General features: G+C 48.6%; 2 protein-coding genes across 4 annotated transcripts in view; one reads left to right on the forward strand and one right to left on the reverse strand.

Moving 5' to 3' along the window:
* PWWP2A (PWWP domain containing 2A) overlaps nucleotides 1–3,520 on the forward strand; it is a 29,456-nt gene extending 25,936 nt beyond the window's left edge. Inside the window, exons 3-4 of one of the 3 annotated variants that reach the window (XR_005952135.1) lie at nucleotides 2,617–2,697; nucleotides 3,324–3,519. Coding sequence is in view for 1 of the 3 variants with exons in the window: in XM_041397857.1 (XP_041253791.1) it covers nucleotides 2,617–2,648 (32 nt within the window). In the remaining 2 variants the exon portion in view is untranslated. Of the gene's footprint in view, nucleotides 1–2,616; nucleotides 2,698–3,323 lie in introns of all 3 variants that reach the window. The other 2 variants (XR_005952136.1, XM_041397857.1) reach the window with 2 other exon arrangements.
* Nucleotides 3,521–4,636: 1,116 nt separating this feature from the next.
* Nucleotides 4,637–25,457, reverse strand: TTC1 (tetratricopeptide repeat domain 1). Its single transcript, XM_041397762.1, has 8 exons — nucleotides 25,419–25,457; nucleotides 24,361–24,687; nucleotides 15,963–16,023; nucleotides 14,792–14,904; nucleotides 14,557–14,593; nucleotides 12,679–12,827; nucleotides 10,745–10,799; nucleotides 4,637–5,210 (listed from the first exon to the last, which is right to left on the reverse strand). The coding sequence occupies exons 2-8, from the start codon at nucleotides 24,676–24,678 to the stop codon at nucleotides 5,077–5,079; spliced, it is 867 nt and encodes a 288-aa protein (XP_041253696.1). The 5' UTR covers nucleotides 24,679–24,687; nucleotides 25,419–25,457; the 3' UTR covers nucleotides 4,637–5,076.

Raw genomic sequence — 25,457 nt, forward strand, 5'->3', positions numbered from 1 at the left:
GGCACCCCTGCAGAGGTTTTTGGCATGTTCTGTATTTGGGGTAAATATTCCAAGCCCAGGAGGGGTAGTTCTGATTTTGAAATCCAGATTTTCAGCTGAGCTCCGCATCTTAAGATCTTGGGGACTGGAATTTCTGACTGTGGTTGTCTTGGTCATTAAATATTAAGTGAGGCTGCTCCTGCTGGAGGGCTCATCCAAGCACTGAAGGCTCTGAGCTGTCAGGGGAAGGGGCTGGGGGCCCCAGAGTGTTCAGGGATGGATTCTGGGCCATGCTAAGGATAAGACCCCAGGAACACTGGCACTGCTCAGATGGATGGGGATGATGCTGCTGTGATTCACTCACTTGGCTGTGGTTGCAGCATTGGGCGTGAGCTGTGAGAGCAGAGCTGGGGGGGTTGGACTTCACACCCTCTGCATTAACACTGCAGGATCCTGTCAGGAGCCATCAGCTGCATCTTGCCTTGGAAAACCTGCTGCTGGCTCCAGCTTCCAAGGCCTCAGCTGCATTCCAGCTGGGAGCAGGGACACAAATGTGTTGGGGCACAGCGAGAGCTGACGCTTCAAGGGCAGCTCAGGGCTGGAGCCACGGGCAGGGAATCTGTGAGCTCCCAGCCTCCTCCTTTCCCTCAGTTCCAAATACTGCAATTCTCCCTCCCTCAGACAGAGAAGCGCCCCAGGATGGAGGGTCACAGCCAAAGGAGCTCGTGGAAATAGGACAAACGCCATTAGCAAAGCCCTGGCCCCGCTGATCTCCAGGGACCTGCTGGGCACTCGCCAGCACCGCTCAGGAATACACTTAGGAAGCTCTGCCAGCAGCCACCGCCCAGACGAGATAGCAGCATTTCCCCCTCTTCCTGCCATCCCTGCTCCCTGGAGTGTCTGCAGGGAGGGGGTGCTGCCCTTCACTGGCCAGAGACAGGAACAAAAGCCCCCCTGGCCAGCTTATCCCAGAGCAGGCACGGCTCCTCCCGGACCCTCCGGGGCTCCCGGGGGTCGGTCCTGCTCAGCAGCTGCTCCTGCAGCCTGACACCCTCCTGGACACTGCCTGGAGCCCATGGACAGCAGACAGGGAGTCCTGGGAAGCACGAGCAGAGCACTGGGCCCAGCCAGGCCAGGAAAGGCAAACCTAATCCTTCTGCATCCATTTAGGGAATGCAGGATTTGTAAATTGTCTCTTTGAGAAACAATGGGGGAGAAATATGCAGTTCTGGGGACTCCAGGCTGCAGCTGCAGATGGTTTCCAATTGGGAGATTCCCACTGAACGTGCAGAATCAGGAAAAAGGGGTTTTATTTTAATTTTCAGTTGATTTAGAGCCTTTAATCTTTGTCAGGGTAGGCAGTGATGCCTCTGGCTCAGTGCCACAATTCCTGTGCCAGGCGCTGCCCAGAGCCCCCCCAGCAGTCACAGCCCTGCCTGGGGTGGGAAAAAGTTGCTGAGCAAGAAAATGTTGGGATTCATCCAAACAGGGAAAGCTTGTGAATGAGCAATGTATGAATGCTGCACATTAAATGTGCCCCAGCACATCTTTGCCCGTGCTGGGGGGAGGCACTGGGGTGTAATTGGCTCTTGGCTGCAGCAGTAATCCCTTGGGAATAACACAGCTAATTAAAGCCTAGGAGCTGGTGACCAGCAGCTTCTCCTCTCTCCCAGGCTGGGGCTGTGCTAATCAGAGGCAGGTAGATCTCAGGAAGTTTTGTGTTAATCAAGGAGGGAAGGACTGGGCTTCAAAGCTTGGTGCTTTGTCAAATCCTCAATGTCCCAAGGGATAAACTGGGGGAGATTTTGGATCCTGCTGGGCAGGAGGGATTGGCTGTGCTGGGCCTGTGTCACTCCCACTGACTGGCTGCCTCCCTTGGGGCTGGGGTTTTGGGAGAAAGAGCTGAAGATGTGAACTGGGGAGCTGCTTTTTCTATCTTTTAAGAGATGTTAGATGCTCCAAATCTTTGGTGGAATGGAGGGAAGTGCAGGTGCTCGGCTCCTCTGAGGGTCAGGACTCACAAGCAGGATCTGGAATGAGGCCAGGTTGGATAGGGCTTGGAGCAAGCTGGTCTGTGGAAGGTGTCCCTGGCCTCAGGAAGGTGTCCCTGGCCTGTGGAAGGTGTCCCTGGTCTCAGGAAGGTGTCCCTGGTCTCAGGAAGGTGTCCCTGGTCTGTGGAAGGTGTCCCTGGTCTCAGGAAGGTGTCCCTGGTCTCAGGAAGGTGTTCCTGGTCTCTGGAAGGTGTTCCTGGTCTCAGGAAGGTGTTCCTGGTCTCTGGAAGGTGTCTCTGCCCATGGCAGGGAGTGGGACTGGGTGAGCTCCAATCTCCCTTCCACCCCAAACCATCCTGACAATCTGTGATTCCAAACCTCAGCCCGTCTGCAGCCACAAGGATGAAAGTCTCTGAGGGGCCGGAGAAGCGAGTGAGAGCCTCTGCATAAAGCAGAGCCAAATCCCACTGTCAGTTCTGGTGTCAAATAATGGAAGGTCCGAGCCACAAATGTTATGGAAATCCTGGAGAAAGTTCTCTGTAGGGAGAGACCTAACCCAGCTCATGGACAAGACCAACACTGCCTTTATTTCTGTGCAAACACCTCAGGGGAAAGGCCAGCTACTGAAAGGTTTTGTGTTTGGCAGGCAAAGGAAGGAGGAACAAAGGCAGGAGCTGAGGATGGACAACTGCAGCTGGAAAAGAGGCACGTGCTGCTTACCAGGAGGGTGAGTAACTGTTGGAATACTTGAGCAAGGAACTGTTTGGTTTAGCAGCACTTTTATATTTAAAAGATTGTGTTTCATAAAACAGTTTTTTCCTAGTAGAAGTTGTAAATGCCACAAGTGTGACTCAAAACTCCCCTGGCATTCCCTGAGTGGTGGCCAGGAGGAGGCACCAGGTATTTTACTGGTTTAGATGTGAGGACTAGTTTAGACATAAAAAACCACTTTAAAAAATCAAAAGCAAGACACATGCACTTGTTCAGGATTTGGACAATGCAAAAGGACTTTCAGGTAATTAATTGGAATTTTGCCTAGAGGAGAACTTGCTGTGCTGGCAGATAACACCTGCCAGAGGTTTCTGGTCCAGCTGGAGAGTGGCACTGAGGAGGGAGGGATGACCTGGAGGTTTGAGTTCTCAGTACCAGCGTGCCCAACTCCCAGTGACTTTCACACAATCCAATTAAATTACAAACACTAATCAGCTGCAGTCCTGCTTCCTTTGCCCTTGCCTTCATTGGAAACTCCAGGTGCACATCAGGCATCCTGCAGGGGAGTTGCACAATGATTTGATGATGTGTTTGCACAGCAGGTAGGAAATTCAAAAGCTTTGTTGTGCTTCTCTTTCCCAGAAATTCCCCAGTCTCCAGCTGAGAAGGAATATTTGCAGCTCCCCAGGCTTTCAAAGGGATGAAGCAGGATCAGAGTGGAAGGAACAGAAATCCAGTCCCTGAAGCAGCAGGTTGGAAAAGGCCACTGGTAACTGGGCACAAGAGCCACCCACGGGTGAGTGACACTGCACACAATGTGGGCAGGGACAGAAACCCACTGGTCAGAGCAAGGAAATGTTAAAGAATTTAAAAAATATTAAAATTTAAAGCATCCAGGTTAGTTCCAAAGTTCAATTTTTGTCCCTGCAGGGTTGTGCTGGGATGCTGCAGGTGAGTGGAACCCAGCCCAGCCCTGCCCAGGGCTCCCTGCAGCAGCCTGGGCACCTCTGCTCTGCACTGCTCCAGGTTTTAGGGAAGATTATTCACATTTCTTTAGGGAAGATTATTCACATTTCTACTAATCCCAAGCCACTGAGGCTTCCCTGCAGAGCTCAGCCCAGGCAGCAGAGGTTTCACAGCTGATCTAAGCCCAGGCCCAGCTCTAAACTAAAACTAAACTAAAAATGGAGTAGGAAAGAGTTTAACAATCAAAACAACTCTGCACAGCTGCAAAGACAACAATGACATTAAAGCACCAAACCTGCTGTGCCTGGAAAGGCTGGAGCTCCTGAATTTCAGACACAGAGACTTCCTGAAATGAATTGGAGATGACACCCAATAGCCAAGGCAGCCACTGCTAATTATTTAATTAAATCATGTACTGAATGAAATCTGCATGGAGACAACTGCAGAATCTGCCTCCAGTGTAAGCACTCCAGCTCTGACAAACCCCAGGAAAGCAGGAATTACAAAAGGCACCTTCTCCAAAACCTGAATGAACCACCACAACAGAACATACAAACATATATACATATATTTATATTTATATCATGGCCTGGTTTGGGCTGGAAGGGACCTCAGAGGTCATCTCATTCTAGAAACATTTCCAAGTCCTCAAGGTCCAGTTACTGTGGAGACCTTCTGCAATCAGCTCCTGTGCATCCCTGCAACATGAATAGATCTGAGACAAGCACATTTCATTTGGAGGTACCTTTACAAGGTGTGCAGATGGACAGGGAGGCACAAAATGTCTTTGCTGCCTTCAGAAAAATGAATACCCAGTAAACAAACTGCTGGAAGGGTAGCATGAACTTAAATGACAGCATTGCTGCAAGCAGGGCCAAAACCCCCCTGCTTCCTATGGATGTCCTGCCAGGTGTTATCTGTGGGGCCTTCAACACCAACCCCCCCTTGGGGAGGGCTCAGCCCAGGCAAGAACCTCACAAGCCCAAGAGCAGAAGTACCAAGCCTTTATTAGAAGATCCATGATTGCAGGGCAGAGCTGTGGCCAGGGGTGCCAGTCCCACCCAGCTGAGGGTGGGGCAGTGCTGCTGCTGGATCTCCCCATTCCCAGGACACCACCAGCCTTTGTCCCAGCCTTTGGATTCCCCTGAGCTGCTGCTGCCAGCACTGAGTGGGCCAAACCAAGGAACTGCCTCTTGGAAAAGCCAAACACCGCGAGGGAAGGGGAAAAAGAAATAAATAAAAAATTAATAAATCACACACTGGACACAGCTATCACTATGAGAAGTTGAATGAGTTGCTTTACATCCACATTGCAAATAATTTCACAAGCTGGGAAATGAGTTTGCTGAGTCTCCTCTTGCCCTGGGGGTGGAGGGTGTTGGTTTGCTGGATCCTGGCACGGGATGAGCAGAGCCACACTGAATCCATGTTATCTGTTGTTGTTGGGGTTTTGAACAAAGTTGATGGAGTAGGAGCCAGTAGATGAATCCTGTTTGATCTGGAAGTTCTCTGTTGACAGGCCAAAGGGGCGCAGCACCAAATTACCCAGATCCTTCAGTTTGCCTGCAGAGACATTCCAAGAGAACACAGTGAGAGCTGAGCAGAGGAAAATCCCGTGGAATTACACCCACCTGCAGCCCAGCCCTGCTGATTTATCCAGCACAGGTAAATGCTGAGGAAATCTCTGTATTTTGGTAATATTTAGGCTCTTAGCAGGAATTAAATAATCACTGTTAAATATCCACAGAGTATGAGAGTTAATAAAGTCCTGTCAGTATATGGATCACACAGATTCCTGACTCTGGAAAATGGATCTTGCTACAGCTGTAAGAGGGGAAGGACAACAAAAGGACATCCCTTTAAAAAATCCTAAATAGAAATTACAGATGAGATAAAGTGAAACAGGAAGCAGAGGTAACAACTTCACTGCTGGCTGCACACAAACCCCTGGCATGACAACACAAAGGAAGAAGATGGCCAGTTTTCAAATAAAAACATTCTTTTCCTCCTGGTTTCAATGTAGAACTGTAGATTTCCCAAAGGAAAAGCAGAAGTTTGGACAAGTTGAAGCCTTCTCAAGGTTTGCCTCCCCAGGCAAGCCCCATCTTTCCAAAAGCTCCCACCTGCACTGATCCTCAGGGAATGGGTTTTGTTTTGCTGGGAGCTGAGTGTGACAACAGAAATTGCTGCCATGGAAAATCCACTGAGCAGCTGCAGCAGCCAAGGGCCTGGAACAACACCTGGGAATGCCACAGCTATTCCTGCCTGGAGGGGCTTGGAGTCCTGAGAACACCCTGGCACTGTGCTCACCTCACCTGGGCCTCTGGGGCAGGGACACACTGGAAATCCTGGAAAGGTTTGGGCTGGAAGGGACCTTAAAATCATCTATTTTACCCCTGCCATGGCAGGGACACCTTCCCCTGTCCCAGGTGCTCCCAGCCCTGTCCAGCCTGGCCTTGGGCACTGCCAGGGATCCAGGGGCAGCCACAGCTGCTCTGGGCACCCTGTGCCAGGGCCTGCCCATCCTCACAGGGAAGGATTTCTTCCCAGTATCTGGAAAAAGACAACCCTACCCCGGAGCCCACCAAAGCAAATGGGTGGGGAGACACAAGTTTCCTTCCTTGATTTTTTTAATGGGAATTCACAGATGAGGTGGTTCAGGGATGTGGCCAAAGTCAGTCCAGCAGCAGCTCAGGTAGGATTCACCTCTTTGTACTTTTTTTTTTTAAGCTACACTTGTTGAAGATAAATTAACTATGACATTCATCCCTTCATGCAGCATCCTGAAGGCATTTTGGCTATAAAAGCATTTCGGTAGCATGAAGATAAATTAACTATGGCATTCATCCCTTCATGCAGCATCCTGAAGGCATTTTGGCTATAAAAGCATTTCGGTAGCATCTGAGTGACATGAAGAGGTTTTTTTGTACTTCTGGACAAACATAGCATTTTGGCTATAAAAGCATTTTGGCCATAAAAGCATTTTGGTAGCATCTGAGTGACATGAAGAGGTTTTTTTGTACTTCTGGACAAACATTTGGCCAAGGCTGAGCTTCAGGTGTGGGGTGAGCAGTGTCTCAGTGGAGAATCCTGAGGAATCTGGCATGGCTGGAGCCCCCCAGCCCTGCAGCTGGGCAGGAGAGCAGAGCTGGCCTGGCAGGACACTGGAGAGGTTTTTCCCACTTGCAGGGAGCTGGATGCTCATTTCCAAACCCATAAACACCCCTGACTGCCTCGGGACCCACCCTGCAGCTGGAGCAGCTCCCCAGCACAGCACAGATTTGGGCTTTATGATAATTCCAGCAGCACATCCCAGCTCACCTTCCTGCTCTGTCCCTCCCCAGGCAGGCTGTGGGGCAGCCACACTGAATTAATTGTTAATGAGGCAGAAGAAAGCCTTGGCTTTTCCGGGCACTGCAGCCCGGAGCTGCTGCTGCTCTCCTGGCACACACAGAGCCAGCATTGTAGGGGAGCTCTGTCTCCTCCTCCCACAGCTCCTTTCAGCCCTAAATTAAGGGCTGTAGTGAACTGCAACCCCCTCCTAAAGAAAAGCTCCCTCACAGCCTGTGCTGGGAGGAAGGAAAAGGCACCATGTGGAGCTGGGACTCAGCTGCAGAGGCTGCCCAGCCTCCAGCACTCCCTGTCCCCAGGCAGGGTCACCCTCTCCTCCCTCTGCCCTTATTCTCACACATTTTGCTCTTTTTCTTTCAAACACGCTCTGTTTATGTTCCACCTGCAACTCCAGCACATTCAGGTTTTTTCACCAAAGCAAATATTCAGAGGTTAACAAGAAAACAGAACTGTAAAAATCAATTTAGGGCTCAGAAGTCTGAGATTCATCACTCACCTAAACTGCAATTCAACACCCTATTGAATGAGGCAGATGCAGGAAAAGATTACTCACAATTTACATTAAGATGTAACAGCCAAAATTAATTGCTATTCAGTCTTTCTGGCAATAATTCTGGCTTAGTTGCTGGTGCTAATGTGGGGTTTGGAAGTTGAAAAGCTCCATCTTGCTTGTGTAAAGAATTCTTTTGGAGAAAAGACAAATTTCCTGATGAGGTCTCTTCTCTGTGTAACTTCTTGTATTACCAACATTTTTAAGCAATTAAAAGAGCAAGGGCAAATCCTTCTCCCTTCCCTAAATGGTAAATGAGGATTGAACTGTAACTGTAATTTGGCTCTGATTTAACTACTGAAAATCACCTTGTGCAGGGTTGGGGTTTAGCAGCTCAGCTGCAAACACAACAGAACTGTCAATAGAAAAAAAAACCCAAACAAACCCCATAATTCTTTAGGCACAAAGCCTGATAAATGTCTCTGCTGATCTCAGGTAGCTGGATAAATCTCTTTTGGGCAGCAAGGCCCAGGTGAGGAGCTCTGGCCCCCAAACTGCTAAAACCATTCCAAAGCTCCCCTCTCCTCACACCCTCTCCCCAAAGGAGTGGTCCCAGATATCACCATCATTATAAAAGTCTCAAAACAAGACTGCAAATCTCTGCTTTAAGGAGAGAAACACAAACCCTTCAGAAAATGATCACTGTTCACATCCTCAGTCACTGGGGCAGAGGATGCTCAGGGAAGCACAGAGGGAAAAGCCACTTGGATTTCAAATGTCCCTTCATCCTGAGCAAACTTCATGGCAAGAACTGAAATCCAAATGTCAGCCTTGCAAAAGGGACACACAGCACCAGTGGGCTTGGCCTGGCCACAAACCAGGACGTTTCTGGTGACATCAACCTCAGCAGTCACATGGGCCACAAGGAAAATCCAGCAGGAATGTGTGCTCTGAGTTATTTACACACAAGCACTGCACAGGGGGTTCAGCCTCTGACAGAAATGAGCTGCAGCCCTGGGAAACAGGAAACACACTTGGGAAGGAGGAGGATGCACTGCATTTATCTGGCTTTGTTTGTACACAGCTCCAGTTTCAGGACACTGGGAGATGGTTGGGCAACCCAGGCCTTGCTTGAGTTGGAAGAATAAAAGCTCAACAAAACCAGGAGAGGCCAATTCACTGACTGAGGATCAGCTCAATATCCAGAGGAGCCAAAGCACAAACTGGACACTGTTCCTAATTTCAGTTTAGAGTCAGTGCTCCTGCAGCAGGCCTGGCCTGGAACTATCAGGATGCCTCAGACTTGCTGTGCTGGAGTCCAAAAGTCTGGAATACAGCCCAGGCACCTGAGCTGCCCCCTGGGAAGGCAGGAATGTCCCCCTGGCACTGCCCAAGCCCAGTCACCCAGCTCCAGCCACAGTGCCACGAGCCAGGTCCACCCTGGCAGTGGGAAATGCCATCAGAAAGGATGGGAAAGTGGGAACAGCTTCAAACAAATTCACTGTACAACAAAACAACCCAAAGGAATCTCAGAACCACCACATTCCATTGATTTTCTCTTCTCCCACTCCTTCCAGAACTCCCATCCAGGCCCCCCTCCAGGGCTTTCCTGACCTCAGACAGAGCTGCAGCACTCTGCAAACCTTGGAAGTGTTTCCTTCCTCCATGGCATCACCACTGCCTCCCCTAACAACAGCACACAGGGAACCTTGGAACACTCAGGAGAAGGAGCTGCCCACATTCCTGACTTCATTTCAGGAGAATGTTTTGTAGAAACCCCTCAGAGTGTGTGACAGCCACCACTGCCACCATCATTGTCACTTAACCAGAGCTGTGACAACCCTGCCACACACGAGGCTGGGGGTGAACACAGGTGCTGTGTTGTCCTACCCTGCTCTCAGTCTGGCTCTCCAGCTGTTTGAACTCCTTGTGTGACATCACTGAGAAGGGATTTCTCTCTCCAGAATCCCAACAGAAACAGTCTGAAGTGGTTCCCAAAAGCCCAGCTCACTTTTGAAATCTCAACTGCCACTTTTAATGTATTAGCACTGTTAAAAGAGATCCCACCTAGTCTGACACCCAGGAAAAAAGCAGCAGTGCAGGGGCTGCATTTACTGTTCCAGTCAAATCCCTTGTGATTAGTGAGGCCCTTTGGAGTTCAGCAAAGATCAGGAATTATTTTCATATTACTTTGTGCTGAAACCCATCCCATGTCCTAGCAATGGGCCTGATCCTTCTGGAGATTTTCTGCATTTGTCATTTATTTATAGCCCCATCACCCTTAACCTGCTTTATTTGGGGCTTGTTCTCAGCACAATGGGGGAAGCAGACTCTGATCCTGTAAAGCTCTGCAAAGCCTCACTGACACTCTGCTAGGTCAGAGCAGAACAAAGCCAGAGCAAATCAGAGGCTGCAGAAAAGAAATTACAGAAAAACATCAGCATAAGCTGAAAGAGTCTCTTCTTCCCAAATATACCAAGATCAGTGTGAAAGACAGGCTGGGTTTGTTTAACCTGATTTTCTGCAGAGCAGCCAAACACTGCCTTAGGAATGGTAATTCCACTCCTGGTGCTAACCCTGGCTAGGTCCAATTCAGCCTCCAACCAAACAGCAATGAGATGCTGAATAAATCAAGGCAATGAAATGCTGAATAAATCAAGGCAAACACGAACACTTTAGGTCTCTGGGCTGGAAGTGCTACAGAAAGAATCACATTTATTTCTTCAGCCCCCAGATCAAACATGCCCAGTTATTCCAGCTGGGGGAGTTCCTTTAGGCACAGGTTTAGTGAAAGCCCTGGTTTATCCCTTTCATGGGAATGTTTGCTTTGAGGGTTTATTTGCAGGGAGAAAGGGCTGAGCAGTTGGGCTGTGTCAAACCATCTTCCCCAGCTCTTGCACACACCAATATGAAATTGTTTTAGAGGGTTTTAAGTTTCCTTTCTTTAAATGGAACTCATGGCCTTTTCTGCATGGGAGAATTCCTTGTCTCCACTTTACTGAAGGTGAAACCAAGCAATTGAGAACTACAAATGTTAGTTTAACACTGAACAAATACTTCCTTTCAGATTTACCTCCTTTAAATTTTATATAAGAGATTATATTAATGCATTTTTTTGAAATCAGGGGTTTAGTTTAACACTGAACAAATACTTCCTTTCAGATTTACCTCCTTTAAATTTTATATAAGAGATATATTAATGCATTTTTTTTTCTAGTAGACGGTGAAGGTTTTTATGGAAGTACATGCTACTCACCCAACATTTCTTTCTTTAATTTTTCATTCCTCTCCTCAATTTGCTGTGGTAATCTCTGTGGAGAGAGAGAAAATCTGGAATCAGATCCCTTCTTTCACTAATGCTCCCCTTTTGGACACGAGCAGTGACAGACACAAATCCTGGTGTGCAGTTCCAGACTCTGAACACTGCTAATGCAGAGCCCCAGCACCTCCCACTCCAGGAATGCCCTTATGGACACCCATTTTTATCTGGTGTCTGTGATACTTATCCCAAAGTACAGCTGCTTCTGGCAAATCTCTTCATTTGCCCTAAAACCCCTCAAAAACTGTGTGGAGGCTGAAATTCTCCCAACAGTTACACACCTGTGAAACCCAAACCTAACCACTGCTTCCATACAATGAAACTTTCTGGAAAAGCAGCAATAAGGATGATTTGAGCACAATTTGATAATTCCAAACTGCTAAGTCTGGCATTGAAAAAGTCAGAAATAACTGAGGATTGAAATCAGAACTCCAGCTCTGCACTCCTGAAATACAAACAGTGCTCAAGTATTGGAGCAGGTACCAAATCAGGAATCAAAGAATGACTGTGCATTTCATATTTTAATCTGTCATTTAACAGGGTCATGACATTCCCTAGAGCAGTGTGAGATCATTCCTGGGGGCAGGGAGGAGGAAGATTTGCCTAACTGTGAATGAAGCCCATTTGCAGATTTTCTTGAGGCATTGTTTTCATTGCCAGTGAGGGGGAAAAGATCCTGTGATATTCCTGCAAGGCAGAGACACTTTCACCTGACAACAGAGCAAAGCTTCTCAGCCTCCTCCAGGTCAGAGATGTAACCAGGTATGTGGAGTCAACAGCTGAAACTTGGGGGGTTTCATTATGAAATGTAGAGATTTATGATGAATATTTGAAAAGTGTAAAATTATAGCTGTCAGGATTTCCTTAACAGGTTTTCAAGAAGTAAGCTTTAGGCTCAATAGTTTGCTTCTCCCCTCAAATCTGACAAGGACCAGCTGAAGGCAGAACACACCAAATGCCAGGGCAGGGGAATTTGAGGGCATTTTGTCCAAAGGGTTCTGCAGCCAAAGGCTCTGCCTGGCCAAGGGAGCTCAGGGAGCAGGAGGGGTGAACCCCACCCTCTGCACTGCCCAGGCACAGAAATCAGGAATAAACTCTGAGCATTCTGAACTGGGCCTGAAGGAGCAGCAGCACTGCTGGGGGCTCTGCTGTGGGATCATCAGGGCACAGCCACTGGGAGAAAATCCTGGCTTTGCAGGGCTCCAAGGACAGTGCTGGGGTCCAACCAGCCTGGACAGAACCAGCCTCCCCTGAGGGTCTGACTCAGACTCCTGGATTATCCAGCCCAGCTCCTGGCCCTGCACAGACCCAACAGCCCCAGCCTGGGCATCCCTGGAGCAGAGTCCAAGCCCTGCTGGAGCTCTGGCTGTGCCCATTCCCTGGGGAGCTGTTCCTGGCTCAGGGGAAGCCCCAGCCCAGCTCCAGAGGCAGCAGGTCCTTTGTGGGAGCTCAGCTGTTTTATGGGGTCACCCCTCACCACCAACAGCACTCACAGAGTTAAGCAGAATATTTTCTGCCATCAGTGCAACTGATCAGTCCCCCAGGAAATCATTCCAGGCAAGGTTTCTTGCCTAATATGCCATAAAAGCTGTTCCTAATCTGTCACTTACAACACCACAGTGTGGGAAAAGGGGGGCACAATCACTGCTAATGATTTATTTTCCCAAATGGAGACTTAAAACAATTAAGCCTTTCAAGAAGATTTTTGTAACAACGTATTCAGAGTGGGTTTAGAGACAAATTTGCAGGTGATGCACGTGAGGTTTTTTTCCCTTCTGAGGCAGAATCCATTGCAGGTTCACTGGTGTGAAGCTGAACTAAAATAATGATAAGTAAGTTAGGCCAAAGTTCACTGAAAGGCTTAAGCTTACCATGCAAGCTTCTCTGGCTTGATGAACTGAGGGGTCTTTTTCTAGGACTGCCTTATAATCTTCCAGAGCTTCATCTAATTTTTCTGTTTTTTCATAGAGTTCTGCTCTCCTCAGCAATGCTCTGACATAGTGAGGGTCTAATTCCACAGCTGCAAAACAAAAGCAAAGCCCAGGATTGTACTTGAAACATTTCTCCTTTCCTCAAATGAATTCTCAAGTGTGTATTACATTTGTGAGTTGTCCTTAGAATGTAACTCAGGATCAAGCAGAGGCACAGCTTAAAGCTAAGCTGGAATTCAGAAGCAGCTGCCTGGGACAGTCTCATGATCATATTTCATTTCATGTCCACAACCTCTCACAGATGGAAGTGATTTATGATCACAAAGCTTTAAATGTGCAATCCTATCCATGCAGGGATTCTAAGTGATGCTACAGAAACTGTAAGGACCTGCAAGATATTTCAGTTTTTGTGTGTTTAGCAAGTGGCTATTATTAGATTGCAGCTAAAGTTAAACATCCCTCCAGACACACACAGCAGGGAAAATGAGCCTTGCCACGCTTATCTCAGTTCAAGTGGAGACAAACTCCAGGAGAATTTCTGGAGCTCTTCTGAATTTAATATCAAACAGTTCAGGCTGTGTTGGGAATGCACAAACAGTGATTTCAGCCCTGGGAGCTGGCAGAGGGGCATCCTGACTGAATCTCAGCTCTTCCTCCCCTCCTTCCCTTGGCAGCCAGGGCTCTTTGCAGTGGCAGCTCAGACTGAATGCAAAACTCAGCAGTCACCTCCACATGGTAATTCCTCAAGAATTCCTTCATTCATTTTTCATCACAGAAACAGGGAATGTGAAAGATTTCACCACAGAAATAGGGAATGTGAAAGATTTCACCTCAGAAAGAGGATTTTTCATCACAGAAAGAGGTCTGTCCTTTTTATAATTCCCAGCTCATTAAAATGGTTCTGGGGACAATTAAATCTCAGATTATCCAGGTAAATATTCCAGTTTATCTTCTGGCAAGGACAAAGGCAATGGCACAGTCAGCAAGCTGCAGGTGACTGAATTGCTCTGCTGTGCTGCTGTCCCTGGGGAGTGTCAGGCCCTGGCAGCTGAAGGCTCCCTGCTCAAAGCACACTGATTCCCTCTGAGGCACTGCAAAATTCAAGGTGTTTTTCAGAAAGCAGCAATTCCAAAACCAGGCAAAGCCCCAGTGAGAGAGGCCAGGGAGGATTTGGTACCTCCAGGAGCCCTTTCAGCAAGCACAGCTCCCATTTCTGTGCAGGCAGTGCTGGCACACAGCCACTGGATTAGTTCTCTGATTGGTAATTTGGATTTTTTCCCCAGCTGTCACAGGGAGTTTAACAAACACTCGAGGGTGGGTGAGTGGGTGGAAGCAATAAAGCAAAGCACAGCTGAACTGATTCCACCAGAAGGTGCAGAGACAGAACTGTGCAGGGCAGGAACAGGGGAACATAAGCCCTGGTGACAAAGCAAAAGCTGTGCAGGAAAGGGACTTGATAATGCTGTTAACTCTATAAAGCCTCAGAGTTCTTTGGAACCTGGGATTAAACCAGGATTTGGGCAGGTGGAAGTGGGTTTGAAATCACAGGTGTGGGAAACAGTCCCCACAGAAAACACTTTCCTATTAAAAACAAGTACAAACTGCAGCCTTATGGTACAGGAGAACAGAAAGTAAATTACTGCAGATAGGAAAGGTTTGACAGACATTTTACAAAATAAGTGATACAAATCAGGTATTGTCTGTTCAGTTCTTTAAAGACTCTTATGCCCAAAATTACAGCTCTGCAGTAAAGGCACTAAATGACACAATTTATGTATAAAAATCTGGCACAAGAGCAGCACAGAGAGGAAAAAGTACCTTTGGTGCAGTCACTCAGGGCAGCCTCTGTCTTGTCCTAGAACACAAAACACTTTTGTTACATTGAAGGCATATTTCTTCATGTCCCCAGCCCTGGAGGTGGCACTCTGGGCTGGGGACAAGGTGGGGATGAGGCTCAGCCTGGTCCTGGAGGGCTCTGCTCACTTCACAATTGCATTTGTGCACTTTGTGCCAGACCCAGTCCAGCATGACACAGGATGAAGCCAGCACTGACCTGTTTCATTTTTGCAGCAGCTCTGTTTGAGAACAGAACAGCCCTGTCCTTCTGGAAGCAGGCTGGGCAGATCTGCAGAGCCTTGGTGTAGGATTCTTCTGCCTCTCCATAATCTGCAGAGCAACAAAACCCAAACCAAACCATTCATTTCCAACACTGAACACCATGGCTGAGGCTCCTTTGGGAACAGTTCTCAATATCTGGTGATGTGACACCAGAACCAGTAGCTGCTCTCAAAGAACATTACTGAGTTCATAAATACAATTGATTGTTTTAGGATTTACTTAATTTTGCTAATAAAAGCAGGAATATACTCCTGAGCTGAATGCAACAAGTGCAGCAGGAGTGGATATAATTCTCATCCCTGACATTGTTTCCTCTTTGGGCAGAGGTGGAATCCCTCTGGATGAAGTGCTGAAGGCTGCAGGGAGCTTTTATGGCCACATCAACTTCACCTGGAAAGATCAAGGAGAGGCCAGGGGTGAGACTCCAGCAACACTCCAGGCCTGTGGCTCTCCTGGGCTCAGCCCTTCCCTCCTGCCCTCTCTGATGCCTTCCAGGGCTGGGGATCATCCCCAGGACTGTTCCCTTAGGATCCATGAGGCATCTCCAGGCTCTGCTGCTCCTCAGGGCACACAGATTCCCTGCCTGTGTCCTGCTGACTGAGGGAAGCAGGAACCTGCAATTTCTGCTTTCTCTGGGAATCCTCCACCCACAGCAGGTTCAATCAAAGGCAGGTGCCAAAACCACTTCCCCCCTTCTGTTTGTTCATTAAAATCAATTTATAAAGGCACAAGACAGCTACAGAGCCCCAGATCTTGCACCAATTCTAAGCACAACCATCGGCCCAACTCAGAGCCCCAAGGAAGCCTTTTTTGATCAGTAAAAGAAAGGCTGGCTCTTGGAAGGCAGTCCAAAATCCATGGTTTTGTATGTACACACTCAGCTTTCACGGGAATCCTGCTTTAGTATCCAAACCTTTGGATTTAAACAACTCTAAAGGAGGTCTGATAGCTCTGTCTCTCCCTGGATGAAAAATGCAAGAGGTGATGAAATTCAACAAGAACTGTGTGAGGTCTTCCTCAGAGCTTCCTGCAGCACCACCACGATGGCTCAGTGCTAATGTGGGGTTCTCTGCCATGCACAGGGTGTTCAGAGATGTCCAACCCACCTCCTTTCTTGAAGTGCTCATTTCCTTTCTCCTTCAGCCCCGTGCTCTCCTTTCTTCTTTTCTACAAAAGGAAAGACAATGTCTCAGAGTATTTCACTGAAATGAGCAACTAGGTCAGCTGCAGTTCCAAATGAAGTAAGGAAGGGAAGCAGAATAAAACAGAACCTGAAGAGTTTTAACTCTGCCAAGATCTGCTTGTAGACCCTGTGACATGAAATACTTTCTATACCCATGAAACACTGGAGTGTAACAGCAAGGCAATTAAAAAGCTCCACTCCACAGCCACCAGGATGAGGGAGAGCATCCATGGAGAATTCCATGCTTTAACCCAACACATCAGCTTTTACTGGCTGTTTGCTTCTCCTTTCCAGCTCCATTTAATTCACTCACTGCAGGTCAACTGTGCACAATATATTTTAAATGTAAAGTCTCACAAGTTTTGCTTGAAATAATTCCACCTCAGCAATTCCGGTTATTTTCAGAGATGCACAAGGAAAAAGTCCAGGCTGAGAAAGATTTCTGCCCTGAAAGATTTCTTAGGGGGAGTAAGTGAACCCCCAGATGCAGGTTCTTTGTGCAGTGAGAACTGCACGTGTGAGCAGAGCTGTGTTCTCAACCATGAACACCCTGGCACAAGGGGAGGCCAGGCTCAGGCTCAGCCTGTGACACAGAAAACTCAGGATGTCCCCAAGCCATCCCTGCCACCCCCTGCCACTGCAGACCCTCCTGAAACAAAGCAGGCAAGGGCAGGAACAGCACAGAGCTCAGGAGGGCTACAGAAAACGTGCTTGGAGCACTGGATTTTCTCCAGCACACAAAGGACTTCAATGGAGGTGTCTGTAAATGACAGATCACTGAGCAATTAAAAAGCCAACAGTAGGAAAAGGAGCAGTTTCCTTTCCTGCAGATTGTGTGAATCAAGGATTAATGCAATTATCAATATCACACAGAACATCTCCTTGGAAACAGCTAAATATAGTACAGAGTGTGGAGCACTGCAGCAGCTCCCAGCTATGCCAAGGAGCTGACAAACAGCTCCAAATCCCAGGTTCTCCCTCCTGCTTTTGTGGCTTTGGGGATTGATTCCCCTGACCACTGGCACACCTCGAGAACAGGTCAGCCTCAGGGGAAGGACACTGAGTCATGGCATGAAATTCCACAGCAGAATCTCATCTGACCCCTTTGATGCCTGCCCAGACCATCACATTTGTTCCTATTGCCTATTAACTGGCTTTTCCAGCAGCCATCACTGCTCACACTTTGAAGAAACCCCACAAAACACAGGGCACACAAACTCTAGTGTTCTTGCTCAGGGAGGGCTGACAAACCCCCAGGCCCTTCCACAACAGCCCAAGGGACACACCTGGTGCTTTCTAAACATGAACATACAAATCCCACACTTCAGGCTGCATGAAAACCCCAAATCTCTGTGTGATGCAGAACTCTGCCTGCTCAGCACAGGCACTGTGGAACTGCTACACCTCCATTTTCCAGGGAGCAGACACAAATTCCTGCCTGGACCTCACAAAAAGGCATTTTTAAATATTCTGCAGTGCACAAAGGCTGACAATGACCCCAACCTCTCGTGGCACTGAACAAAGCAGCCCCATCTCAGCACAGGGCAGGCTGAGATGAGGATCCTGCTGCAAAGATCTCCACAGATGCCCTCAGAGAGGGGAAGGGCTGCCTGAAACACAAACCCCACTGACTTCATTGCTCATGACCTATTTAGAAGTGGCCTTTCAGTGCCACGAGCACTCTCTGCTGCACAGGGTTCAGTTACAGCTCCACAAGAATGAAAGGATTTTTATTATCAACACAACTACAGCATGCTCACAGCAGTCCTGAGGCAGAAACCCTGGAATCAAGGGATGCTGGATGAAAAGTTTCACCTGTATTATCAATATTTTGTTTCATTTTATCCAAATTATTTTAAAATATTACACGTTTACCCTAATTATACATCAAATGCTAACATAAAAAGTGATTTGCAGCAAGAAAGCTTTAGAAGAATAAGCTTTATATTAAAAAAGGCTAAAAGGAAAAACAACAAAGCAACAAAGCAGCACTTTTAAAAGCTCTTTGTATGATTTTGTAATTTATTCTGCTCCCTGCAAAGCAGTAATGGGTCAAAGCTTGCATTTCTGTGAGAGCCTGATCAACATTTTCAACATATCCCTGGTTTATGGCTTTCACTTCCAAACTGAGTGGCCAAAGTATTTTTAAAAAGGTGAAGTCTATAGGGAACTTCCTGCACATGGATGGAATTGCATTTCAGGTATCACTGACCAAGAAGCAACATCTCAAAGCCAATTCCTCTGGCTTTTCCACAAAATGTGAGAGCATGAAAAATGGATGAGCCCCTCACATGCTGAAGGCAGTGCCCTGCAAAGCAGGTTGGCTGTGAGATAAATGCATTATTTATTCCTCCATCCAGACACTCCTGGAACAGAAATTCCTAGCACTGAACAACTCTTAGGATTTCTGTTTCAGCTGCACTGCTGCAGGGAGGCTGGGAAAACTTATTGAGATCCAGGGAAAACCCCAAAGCACTCCAGCAGCCCCTCAGTGTCCCCCCAAACACCCCAGGAGCTGCCCTCCCTCCCTGGCAGGGAATGAGGTCAGCCTGAACCCCAAATCCCAGGAAAAGCCATCCTGGCCTGCTCCTGCCCCAGGGCTGCTCACACACAGCCCTGCAGGCAGCCACAGCTCCCCAGTGCAGGATTTCCTGCTCTTCACTGGCAGCAAAATCTGAAGGTTTGGGGTTTTTTTGTGAATTTTAGTAATGCAAAGATGACAAATTGCACGGCAGGCACTGACTGTGATGTGGTTTAAATATTTTTTGAAGTTCAGAACTGAATAGAAGTGGTGATGATTCTTACAGGGTCTGATTAGAAATGTTTTAATTTGGTACTGAATTCCAATCCCATACCCAGAAAAAAATCAGTATTTAACCCAAACCTGCCTGGCAAAGCCAGGACTGCTGGAGATGATCTCAAGTCATGACAAGGGACAGCCTGGCCCTGTGAAAATAAAGTACAAACTTAAATCCCACACAGCCCCTGCACCTCAGCTGCTCTGCCAGAACACTCAGGGTTAACAAGAAAAACATTATATAAAATAGAATTTTCTAGAATTGATTTATAACTATATAATTGTAAATACACTTCATTTGGATATGAAATGTATTTTTTTAATAATAACAGCATTTATCTGCTATTAGAGAAGACAGCAACCTACATATTCCCTGTTTCCTGGGGAAGTGAGCAATGCAACAGAAGTGCTGGAAGTGAAATCCTTGAGCAGCCAGTGGGAGCTGAAGGAACAACAGCCTCAAGTTTGTGACACTGCCCAACATTTCCTCTGGCTGTTGCTGTGCTGGGACTGATCCCTGGATTTCCCTTTGCTGGGAACTGCTCCTGGCTCCAGTTCTGGAGACATTCTACTTCCAGTGAGCCTGCCCCTTGGAAGGTCACCAAAACCAGGGGCATCCAAATCCCTGCAGTTCAGAGGGGGCGCAGAAACTGGGATTTTAAGCAGATCAGGAATGCATTTTTCAGCTGCCAGTCCCACTTCTCAGTCACTCATTAGCAGCTGTCTGCTTCCCCCTGCAGTTTTGGGAAGCTACTGCTCTCTCCTGCATCCCAGGCTTTGGATTTCAGTTTAAGGTTGGAGTCAGCCCCAAACCCCTTTTTAAATCTTGAAAACACCCAAAGCTGCACCTGGGAGGTTCCAGGGCAATGGCAGGGATGGACCTGGCCTGTCCCTGCTCCCTGGGATTCCACGGAAAAGAACTTTACTCTTTCTACCACCAAATTCCACAGAACTGGAAGCAGCACTGGCAGTGCAGGGAAGGAGGTCACAGCCCTCCCTGACAGCTCCAGTTAAGCCCAGCCTAAGTGTGTGCCTCTTCCTGAGAGGCAGGAGTGCCACTCATCCCTGGTGCTGCAGAGGAACAGCCCGGGGCAGGAGAGGAGCTGCCCACAAATCCATCAGCACCAGGGGAAAGGCCTGGATGTGACAGCAGCACTGTCTGCCACAGAAATGCACAGCTGAACACAGGACTCACATCAGACAGCAGCACTCAGAGGGACATGAAGGGAGAATTTTCCCTCTTCCTATTAAATTGCCACTCAGCAAAAGAGTTTTGTTTGTTTAAAACTCAAAGAATTATAAATTACACAGGGAGAGTCTAATTCCAGCTTTTATTCAAATTTTTCTCACCAGCTCTTGCAATTAATGACTCCAGCAGATACAGATTTACTGCTCAAATGTTCTTCTCCAGGCTTTAACCCAGACCATGGAACAGGATGTTTTATTCTATACAGAAGCTTCCCCTTATGGAAACAATGGGATCAACCCAAAGGCACAGGGAGGAAAGAAGGGTGAGGAGGGGGCAGCTTAAAGGAAATGTCTTCACTAAGCCAATGTTCTCTAACAATCCTAGAGCCTGCAGAAAACAGGGGGGTTAAAAAAAGGAAATTTTACTGTTTAGCCCAGCAAGAATCTCAGGCATCACTGAAAAATCCTATTTCTTAAATTCAGTTCTATCACATTCTTACAGAGCTGCTCACAAGACACTCCTCAAGAATCTCCTCTTGCTTGTGTTGCTGACCCATTTCCTGCTGCCAGGACAGGAATTGTGATCCAGGCAGCTGCAGGCCCAGGGCACAGGGAGAGACAGGCCAAAGGAACTGCTCAGGAGGAATATTGGGTATTTATTGAGTGTCTCACAGAACACAGGCTTCCACATCCAAAATTAGAGGCCAGGTGCTGAAGTCCTTGCCACAGGACAGGACAGCATCTGCCACAAGGGAGGAGCTGAGGGCCTGGGAGTCCTGCACTGCATCAGCTCCTCAGTGTCCCTCAGACAGGGCTGGCCAGGCTGAACAATGACCCTGCAACAGCTGCTGGGTGTCCTCAGATTAATTCTGCAGAGCTGCCCCACGTCAAAGCCATCACTGTCACTGACAAGCAGCCAGAAAAATCTGCTTGGAATGCATCAAAAGCAATTTGCTGCTCAGTGCCTCTGCTGAGGCAGCAGCAGCAGCCTTGTGAAACAACAACCAGACCCTGCAAAGGTGAACTGCAATCCTTAAAAAGCTCAGAGGTGCAACCCCAGGCAAGGAACCAGGCTCTGGCTTTGAGAACACTTCTTACAGGTTTGTGTCTTAATATCCCTGCAAGTTCTTGTTTTGCTTCTCTGTGCACAGAAGATTTCTTAGGGTATCCCTGCTGTCTCCCTGAAAGGAATCCTGCTGCTAAACCTTAGAAATCTCCCTGTATGGGGCTCTTGAAATGTAATTAGAGAAAACACACAATCCCTCCCTGGCTCCTTCCCTCTGAGCTCTGCAGCAGCCTCTGCACAGGTGAGTGTTTTACTCTGAGCTGCTGGAATCTGAACCACCCAGAGCCAGGCCCAGGACCTGCCTTTGCACCTCCAGAATAAATCCGAGGCTTTTCCTACAGCCCAACACTGAACACCACTCCACAGAGCCCGTTTATTCCAGCTGCTCAACACAGCAGTGGGTTTGCTAACAAAAACCCCAACCTGAGGAGCAGAAGCTCCATCAGCTCGACTGGAGCAGGGCTCTCATCCAGCTCTCCTTGTGCCCTGAGCCCACAGCTCATGGCTGGTGCTGCAGCACCAGCTCCTGGGGAGGTTTTGTGCTTTAGGCAAGCAGCCAAATCAAATCCATCTCCCCGGGTGCCAGCACCAGGCTGCTGTTTGATGTCTGCTTCAACCAGCACTGGATCTGAAAATCCAGCTTGATGTCCCTGTGACCCACCACCCTGAGAGCTCCACTGCCCCTGAGGTGTGCCAGCACGGGCTCACGAGAGCCCAGCAAGGACTGCTGAGAGGCTGCTCCCACCTCAGCAGCCAAAAACCACTTCTGACTATTTCTGTCTCATTTGCTGCAGCTGCAATAAAAAATAAATTAAAAAAAAATCACGTTGCCCTTCCCAAAAAGCGCCAACCTTTTGAGTCATTGGAAGGAGGCTTTAAAGGTTTAAAAAAGTTCTGAGTAAATGAATGTACAGCACTGTTTTCAGACTGGGACTGCAGGACTTTTCCTTAAAAGCTGCAGCATTTAACAGAATCTTTTATAATCAGAATATAAAGAATGTTTCACTTTGAAAAATAAATTCATCAGCAGCAAGTACAAGGAGCAGAGGTGGAGCAGCAACTGAGGAGTGACCTGTCCAGGGGAGATCATGGAAGGGGCCACTCCAGTGGCTGTCACAACTGTCTGAGCTCCTGATTCTGCTCTGCATTCAGAGTTCTGCAGCTCTGCTTGCATCACACACCAGCAATATTTCACTAGAGAAAAAAACTACAATTGAAAATCTGCAAGATTTATAAATCTCTCAGTGGAACATAAAAACTGTGTGTTTTTGCAGTACTTGTGGTGCTGGTGAGACAGAATCCCTCAGTTTGGGTAGCTGAAATCACAAACCACCCTGAAGGGCAGAGTTGCTCAACACCACTGGAAATAAACCTGCAGAAAGATGAGAGCTGCAGCTGCCTCCAGCCTTTCTCTGAGGAAACCTTCCCAGTTTGAAGCAGTTGTTGTTTTGCACTCCCATAGCCCCTTTCAGAGGAGTTCCACAAAGCTGAGTGCCAACATTCAGCATTCCCAATTATTTTGGTCATTTGACAGCAGGCAAAGATCCATGTGCAAAATGAGATGATTATCTAAAAATACACCCAAACCAGGAACAGCAGGAAAATGAACACAGCCAATTGCCAGGCTTGCTGCTCTTTTCAGAGTTCAGCTCCAGAACAATTTCCCCCCAGTTTTCAGCAGTTTTTCTCTGAAGCTCTCCAGTCCCAGGCTGCTGCTGCAGCCCCAGTGTGACTCATGATGACAGTGCTCCTCACTGGACAGGAATAAACACAAGGAGAAAAAAGGGACTGTTCACTCACACTGCAAAAACCCAAGGGCAATGAAATGATTTTTGTGTGTGAGGTCAAGGAAGGATTTTTGCCCTCTGCTCAGCACCTGAGAGATGCATTTGGAGGATGCCCTGTTTTGGGCAAAAACCCCCAAATCAAACAAACTCCTTCCTACAACAGCAACAACAAGACCCTGACTTCCCAGGGGGACTCCAGGATGCTCAGGGCTCTGCAATAAAGAAAATTCTAATTAAACATAGGACAAAAGTTTCCAGGCTAGTTGAACAGCAGCACAGGGAGCCAGAGGGGCTGTGCCAGAGATGCCCCTGGCTCTGGGCAGGGGCTTGCACTAAAATCCTCCAAAGATGCAGCAGAACCTCCTGACACTGCCATTCTTCACTATTGAATCTCACCTGGCAGCACCATTCAGAGCCCAGCCTGAGGCACAGAGATCCAAAGGGATTCCCACCAGCTCCAGCAGAAACCAGAAGTACTTTTAGTGTCACTCCTACTCCAAGGAGACTCTACCCCATGTTGTGCTTCCCCAGTATTGCTGCTCCCCCTCAGGGAACTTCTACATCTACACAAAGATTGGTTCTACAGATGAAAAACTGCATTTGTCTCTTCCCTGCTGCAGGATGAGTTTGTCCAGTGTGACAGCAGTGAAAGCCAACAACCCCACACATTTATTGTGGTTTTGTTTGACTGAAGCCCCAATAATCCACAGGGATCTATTCCAGTGGAACCCCTGCTCCCTGGATTCCCATAACCAACCTTTAGGAAAGCCATCCTGAAATCTGCTGGGTTTGGAGAGGCACCTTGCAGCACTCAGGGGAAACCAAGGGATGCACAGACAGTCACAGCAGCAACAGGGAGAGCTTTGTTGCTGAAATTACAAATTTCTGAGTCACAGCCACCCCACCCACTGCTCGAGGCACACAAAGCCTGCCCTGGAATAAGAGCAGCAAGGAGAGCCACAAACATTTGTTACTAAAAGAGGGAATTTAGAACAGTAAATCCAGACACTCAAGGGCTTTAAATGTGCCTCTGTGTCAGAGAACTCCAAACACCAACACTGACTGCACAGAGATCATTTCATACCTGCACAGAGATCATTGCACACCTGCAGAGATCACTGCACAACTGCACACAGATCACTGCACACCTGCACTGACTGCAGAGATCATTGCACACCAACACTGACTGCACAGAGATCACTGCACACCTGCACTGCCTGCAGAGATCACTGCACACCTGCACTGACTGCACAGAGATCACTGCATACCTGCACTGGCTGCAGAGATCACTGCACACAGATCATTTCATGCCTGCACACAGATCATCCCACACTGCTCAGGGCTGGCACTGCCACAGATAATTTCATACCTGCACTGACTGCAGAGATCACTGCACACAGATCATCCCACACAGATCACTGCACACAGATCATTTCATGCCTGCACACAGATCATCCCACACCAGCACTGTGCTCTGCATTACCTGTTTCTCCTCCTCTGGCATATCTTTCTCTAGTTCTAGCAAGTATTCTTCCTCTAGCTCTGTCTGCTTCCTGGAGCTACTGCCGTCATCCTGAGCGTTCCCTTCATCATCCAGCACAGCTGCTTTGGCCTCAAAGGAGTCCTGACAGTCATGGAAACACTCCTCTGTGGGGTCCTGGCCTGGGGAGGGGGCACAGCCACTGCCCAGCCTCTGGGGGTGCTGGGCATCTCTGGGGCCAGTCTCTGGAGCCTTCTGATCTGACAGCTTCAGGTGGTTCAGTGACTCCTCAAGTGGGCTTGCAGCTTTAAATTCTTCCATGCTGGGCTCCTGGGAGGGGGTTGTGGAAATGAGAAAGGAGTGACACTCAATAATCGTCATTAACAGATTCATCAGCAAACGAATCCCAGCACCCCGGGGATGGAGGGGACCACAGGGGGCACTGGGGCCACCCCCTGCATTCCCAAACACAGGGCGCAGGGGGGTGGCTCTGGAACACCCCCGGGAGGAGACTCCAGCCCCTCTGGGCTCTGCTCAGGGCTGGCACTGCCTCCTGTGAGGGGAACTGCTGGGCTCAGCCCTGCCCGGGGCTCTGGGGCCACTGCTGGGTCTGGAGCAGAGCCCGGCCCTGCTCTGCCCCCTCCCTTTGCATATTTATACAAATCTACGTGTACTTAATGATTTAATTGCTCTTATCCACATTTACAAATCTTTACAGCGCTCTTGACATCCCTAAGGGAAACCCGGATCTCTCGGGGCGGGAGCAACTTCCCCGGATCCCATGTCCCGTGCAGAGACACGGGGCCGGGACACTGCGCCCGTGAGTGCGGGAACTGCCGAGCTCGGATCCCGGGCCCGGCCCGGCCCGGCCCAGCCCCCGGGCGCAGTGAGGGCCTCCAGCCCGCGGCTGCCCCTTGCCAAGGCTCGCACCCTGCCCCCTCTGGCTCGCCCCGCGCTGCCCGGAGCCGAGGGGCCGGTGCAGATCACGGCCATCGCCCCCGGCCCCACCGGGTCCCGCCGTGTCCCCCCCGGCCGGCCCGCAGCCCCGGGCCCGCACTCACCTGCGCCAGCCGCACTTCCGGCTTCCGGCTTCCGCCACG

Source organism: Onychostruthus taczanowskii, unplaced genomic scaffold (assembly GCF_017590055.1).
Source record: "Onychostruthus taczanowskii isolate IOZ18803 unplaced genomic scaffold, ASM1759005v1 scaffold14, whole genome shotgun sequence".
In the NCBI taxonomy this organism is placed as follows: domain Eukaryota; kingdom Metazoa; phylum Chordata; class Aves; order Passeriformes; family Passeridae; genus Onychostruthus; species Onychostruthus taczanowskii.

Coding starts and splice junctions, on each gene's coding strand:
- TTC1 (XM_041397762.1), bottom strand. CDS start 24,678: ATGGAAGAATTTAAAGCTGCAAGCCCACTTGAGGAGTCACTGAACCAC. Junction 16,024..24,360: donor TGCCAGAGGAGGAGAAACAG/GTAATGCAGAGC, acceptor TTCCTTTTGTAG/AAAAGAAGAAAGGAGAGCAC. Junction 12,828..14,556: donor CCTGAGTGACTGCACCAAAG/GTACTTTTTCCT, acceptor TTTGTTTTGCAG/CTGTGGAATTAGACCCTCAC.